This window comes from Anas platyrhynchos, chromosome 5, assembly GCF_047663525.1.
Source record: "Anas platyrhynchos isolate ZD024472 breed Pekin duck chromosome 5, IASCAAS_PekinDuck_T2T, whole genome shotgun sequence".
NCBI classification, from domain to species: domain Eukaryota; kingdom Metazoa; phylum Chordata; class Aves; order Anseriformes; family Anatidae; genus Anas; species Anas platyrhynchos.
The window spans coordinates 41,734,965-41,740,964 of NC_092591.1; the positions used below are offsets into that span (position 1 = coordinate 41,734,965).

At 44.4% G+C, this 6,000-nt stretch overlaps 1 protein-coding gene across 1 annotated transcript; it reads left to right on the forward strand.

Annotated features, from left to right (window-relative positions):
- Nucleotides 1-2,588: 2,588 nt before the first annotated feature.
- Nucleotides 2,589-5,519, forward strand: GJD2 (gap junction protein delta 2). The gene is made up of 2 exons (XM_005009786.6): nucleotides 2,589-3,295; nucleotides 3,621-5,519. The coding sequence occupies exons 1-2, from the start codon at nucleotides 3,225-3,227 to the stop codon at nucleotides 4,462-4,464; spliced, it is 915 nt and encodes a 304-aa protein (XP_005009843.1). The 5' UTR covers nucleotides 2,589-3,224; the 3' UTR covers nucleotides 4,465-5,519.
- The last annotated feature ends 481 nt before the right edge of the window (nucleotides 5,520-6,000 follow it).

The following is a 6,000-nucleotide window of genomic DNA, read 5'->3' on the forward strand; positions in this document are numbered from 1 at the left end:
GCCTATGCTGGCAGTGTGAAGCTGACTTTGTTTCTTTTGTATAAAACTGACAAAATCATTGAACAGGACAGGCCTGACCCTGTTGCAAACCAGTACTGTCGCTTCAGTAGGCAATAGTTCTTTGTAAGCCATCAGCTTTGTAAAATATAAAGCTTTGATAATCCTGAATGTTTGTGAATGAAATATAGGCATGATTTTCTAATTCACATTTCTAATGTGAATACAACACACCCATAGCATTCTTGGCAGCCTGCTGCTCTGCAAATCCTAGCTTTATCACAGGCTGAAGCATTCAGGGGAATGGTGTAAAACCCAAGATGAACCTTGAGAAGCTGAAAATCTTCTTACGTCGGTAACTCTCTCTTACAATTATGACTATACATAGTTTGAGCACTTTGTGATTTAGATAATTTGTCAGACAAGTCCACAGGTTGTCTTTATACACGTGGTGAATAATGGGAATGCAAATAATGACCTTCTTCATATGCTTTGCATTGCTACAGTAAGCACTTGGACAACATCACAACTGGTTCTTACTACTTTTATTTTGACAAATACGTAGGGGCACAAATTAATGACAGCACTTCTTAGTTCCAGAACTCCTGCAGGTAAGTTCGTGATGTATCAAAGTCCTTTGAGTTTTCCAGTCAAAACTTAAAATGTGTGTAAGCATCAAGAAAGAGGTTCTTGGACTGAAATTAAGTGTTTTTGTTTTGTTTTGTTTTGTTTTTACCCAAACTCTCTAAGGCCTGAAGTTCAGTAAACTTCATTGTGTGAGGCCAAGCATCCTCCATGTGAATACGGTTGTGGTAAGGCATATGAAGTCACTGTTAGAAAAGGAGAGGTCAGCAATTTCAGAATGAGATTGAACTGCTGCAAGAGCAGGCCTGAAAGTGTTTAACTTTAACCATATTTAAATCAAAAACTATCTTATAACATTGCTTTTGTGTATGTAGCATTCATTTATGGTATCTCTCCTTCATGTTTCCACAGCTGGGCTACCAGTAGTAAGTATAACTCATCACATATAGCAAACACTGATTGTTCATTAAAAGGTCAGCGTTTGATTTGATCAGAATTAGATTCCTTTTTATTTTCTGGTCATAAAAACTGAGATATGTGGGTGTTATATCCTGATGCTGGAGAACAGCTTCCCTTTGTAGGAATCCTTATACTTGACTGTTGACCAAAATCTCATCTCCTTTCTTCAGTAATTTCTGTCAAGGGCTTTCCCTCTCTGTTTGGTCTCCTAAATAGGATTATCATCATTAGCTTCTTAGCATATTCCCTGCCCACTCTCCTACACATGCATTACTGCTTCCTTTACTGCCTTGATCTCTTTCATTTTCAGATCCATCTCCAAACACAGACTTTGGGGTCCGTTTGAAATACTTAATATTCAGGGTAGTTGGATAGATACTGGACTCCTCTTAAAAACAAAAGAAACAGCCTCTTCTTTTTAATTATGGTGTTGCTGCAGCAGCAGGTTTTGCAAAATCTGTACACAAAATGCAAGAAATGTGAGAACCAGCTTGAAGGAAGAACAGAGTCAGGTTTTAAGAAAAAATAGTGGTTACTCAGTGTCTCCAGTAATTTCCAACAGTATGGGAAGGAAACATTCCAGATTATTGAATGCTTCTTAACAGACTCTTGATTGGGAAAGAAGGCAGATTACTAATTTCTGGTAATGGAGATATTCATTGATCTCTTATTTGATATTTTCCCAGCTCAAAGATTTGGGGATCCAATCAGGCATATAACCCAGCATTATATGAATCAGAGACCATCTGCACACACCAAATGAAAAGACAAATCTTGGAGTGTCTAAAACACACAGATGACCTTTGCTCAGATGAAGCTTGGTCTCATCTATTTAGAAAGTACTTAACATCATTAACACAACACAGAACTGGTTGATGAGAGAGCTGCAAAAAAACCAAAGGTCTACACTGTTTACTGTGGCCTGAGCAGTTCTTCTTTGGAAGCAGATTGATTTTACTGAATTTGGCAATAGGAACATAGTGAGCAGACTGACTTGAATTTTTCTTATGTTAATTTTAATAAGATCAGTTCAGCGAAAAGAACAGCAGGTAGGAATCTGTAGTTGATCTTTAAGGAAAGGTAGAGAATACACTTCAGGCTTCACCACCAGGAAAGTGTCAATTCCAATTGGTGCCAGTGCCTTATGTGGGGTTGGTAGTGTCTCAGGTACAGTCTGTAAAGGGTACCGGTAAATATATATATATTTTAAACACAATATAATATTTGAGGGGAATATGTAGATGGACTATATGGTAGGAAATTCTTTAAATTACTTTATTCTCATGGTGCTTAGGGATGCTTTGTGTGAAGGTTTGGTGCCTCTCCTAACATGAATTCAGCTTCAGTCTGGGAGCTGTCTGAAATGGCTATGTATCCGCCCCATTTCTCCTTAGCCATTCTTCTCTCTGTAATCGGGTGAGAGTTAACTGTGCGGTAACTCCACTCTCTTCCAAGGGCACGCGGCTCGCTAAGGTGAGGCCACCGCTGCACGCCGCCGCTCCTTGCCAAGCCCAGGGAGGGACCGGAGCCCAGCAGCCCCCGGGAGCCCTCCTGCGGCTGGGGGTCCCGGCTCGGGCGGCTCTTCCTCTGCCCGGCCTCCTCCTCCTCCTCCTCCTCTATTTATTCCGCGTATTCCACCGCCTTTATTTATTTATCTTCGCCGGAATAATAAAAATGAGAAAATCCGAGCGCTGCTTTTGGCTGCTCTCCACCAACCTGTCAGTGACGCAAGCGGAGACTACTTAAAGGCAGATTAGAGGCAGCAAGACATTAAAAGCCAACCTTCCTCCCTCCCCGCCGCCGGGCCGCCGCGCCGCGCCGCCACACGAGCATAGCGGGCCGGGCCGGGCCGGGCCGGGCCGGGCTGGGCTGGGTCGGCCGTCGCGGGGCCCCGAGCCGGAACAAGCCGGGACGAGCCGGGCCAAGCGAAGCCGAGCCGGGTCCGGAGTCCTCGGAAGGGCTGCCGCGTCCCTCCGCCTGCCCGCCGCCGGACTGCGAGCGGTAGGGGGGGGGTTGCTCTTTTGTTTGTTTTTTCTCCCCACCGCCCCCTGCAACAACAACAACGACCAAACACAATTATAAAAAAAAAAAAAAAAAAAAAAAAAAAAAAAGGAGGGGAAAAAAAAAGCAGGAAGAAGTGAAGAGATCCGCTTGCCCAAGTCTTTGTCTCCGGATGAACAGCGATGGGGGAATGGACTATTCTAGAGAGGCTACTGGAAGCTGCCGTGCAGCAGCACTCTACTATGATAGGGAGGTAAGGGCAAGGGCCAGGGGAGACGGGAGGCGCGGGGGTCCCAGCCGGGCAGGGCTCGGTTGGAGATTGGAGTGTGCGTGGGGGCGCGGGGCGGGGGGACACCACGCACGCCGCCGTTCTTGTCCCCAGGGATCCCACGGGGATCTCCCGGCGGGGCAGCCGGGTGACGAGCCGTGCCCTCGGGCCGGGGGTCCCGGCCCCGGTCCCGGTCCCGGTGGCGGTCCCGAGGGTCTCCCCCGTTTCGCGAAGCCGAGGCGCTCCGTGCGCGCTCAGCACCGGACAGCTCCCGGGCGGCGGCGCGCCCTGACCGGCTTGTCTGTTGCAGGATCCTGCTGACCGTGGTGGTGATCTTCAGGATACTCATCGTGGCCATCGTAGGGGAGACGGTGTACGATGACGAGCAAACCATGTTTGTCTGTAACACGCTGCAGCCAGGCTGCAATCAGGCTTGTTATGACCAGGCTTTTCCTATTTCGCACATAAGGTACTGGGTGTTCCAGATCATCATGGTGTGCACGCCCAGCCTGTGCTTCATAACGTACTCTGTTCACCAGTCTGCTAAGCAGAGGGAACGGAGGTACTCCACCGTCTTCCTCACTCTGGAGAGGGACCAGGAGTCAATGAAGCGTGAGGACAGTAAGAAAATCAAGAACACGATTGTCAATGGGGTGCTGCAGAACACTGAGAACTCCACCAAAGAGGCAGAGCCAGACTGCTTAGAAGTGAAGGAGATCCCCAACCCCGCCATCAGAACTACAAAATCAAAGATGAGGAGGCAAGAAGGCATTTCTCGGTTCTATATCATTCAAGTGGTCTTTCGAAATGCCCTAGAGATCGGATTCTTAGTGGGACAGTACTTCCTGTATGGATTCAATGTCCCTTCTATGTACGAATGTGACAGATACCCTTGCATTAAAGAAGTAGAGTGCTATGTTTCTAGACCCACTGAGAAGACTGTGTTCTTGGTGTTCATGTTTGCTGTCAGTGGCATTTGTGTGGTGCTCAATTTGGCAGAACTGAACCACTTGGGCTGGAGAAAGATCAAAATGGCAGTGAGAGGAGTACAGGCAAAAAGGAAATCCATATACGAAATCAGAAATAAGGACCTGCCAAGAATGAGCATGCCTAACTTTGGCAGGACTCAGTCAAGTGACTCAGCTTATGTGTGAGGCTGTGACAGACCTGAAACACGGTGCCAGGTGGAAGAGACCCAGACACTATTAGAGAAAGGTACATTGCTTAGGCAAGCATTTTATCAAACCACCAAGAAAGCCATTAAGGTATTGGATCTGCACTTACTGAACTAGCTGCAAAAATGCAGTGCTATTTAAAAGACTGAAAAAAAAAAAAACAGCTATAAAACCATGCTTGACCTAGCCTTACAGCTACTACTATTACTACTTTTCTTTCTAACAATTGGGTGGTACCTGTTGGTGGAGCGGCTTTTTTTTGGTCATCATTAGGATGAGTTTACAGTTTGGACCGTCTGACTAATTGTTGTAAACATGTAGAATGTTCATATTAAAAATCTGCAAGGATACTCTATATGGGGTGGGATGGGGTGGGGGAAACTGTTGCAATGTGCAGATGTAAGCATGTTTTAAAAGGAGGGTAATTGCACTGTAAGGAACCTGACCACAGCTCAATCAGGACATCTGCTTTCACTGATCTCACAGATGTCTGATGTTATTTTGCTTGTCTAAATCACAGAGTTTATTCCTGGTGTGTATTACTAGCTATTTTCTAACATAGTTTGTACATCAGTTAGTTATGCTAAACAATAAATGCTGAATATAATTTTGCCATTTTTTGTTTGCCTGTCCACACACACACCAGCGACCTTAATCATCATAGATTAGATGTGATCTACAAAATATATCAGTACTTTTCAGTTCATTCCCTAATATGTGCATGAATAAGATGGAGTTGGTTCGTGCCAGCCAAGTTACGTATTTACCTGCAGTTACCTATGACACACATACCAAAGGAACAGAGTACATTGTTTTTAACTGTGATTATATCACCTTCTCTCTGCTCTTATTTATATAAGTGCCATACTTGAAACATCCAACTCTGTACTTAGTCAAAAGGTTGTCTTGGGATACCAGCTGGAATAAAGTGATTTTATACTCTCCTATGTTTATTTTATGCTGTTTGTTTAGTCATTGCAATGATGTAAAAAGCAGCTAAAATCTCTATTGATAAATAAAGTGCTTGCCTTTTTTTTTTTTTTTTTTTTTTTTTTGGTAAGCCAGAGATTTGTTTTTCTTTACTATTGCATACAATTGCAGAAACATGCAAGGTCAAAATAATTGACTTAGAATTCTTCAGGGTTTAAAGTGTCTTGTTGATATTCTGAACTCTAAGTGATAAAACCTGGGAAATCAGAACTATTCATTATTTCTGTTTTCCTCCTTAAGCAAGCTTTCTCTGTGTTTAAAGCCTGATCCAAAGCCCACTGACACCAACAGCCTTCTTTCTGCTGACACTAAGGGCAACACAGTTGGCCGCCAAGGTCACTCTGGGAATAGCCAGAGTACATTTACCTTGTAAATGAAACAATTGCAGCTTTTCATCAGGGAATCCAAACAGTAACCTCAGCTTTTCTGCCTTATAGCTGATTCAAGAAATATACTGTTCCTGTCCCATCAACTTACCTGTAAGCTACTGGGGCAGTCACAGAAAAATCTCTATTAATAGCAACA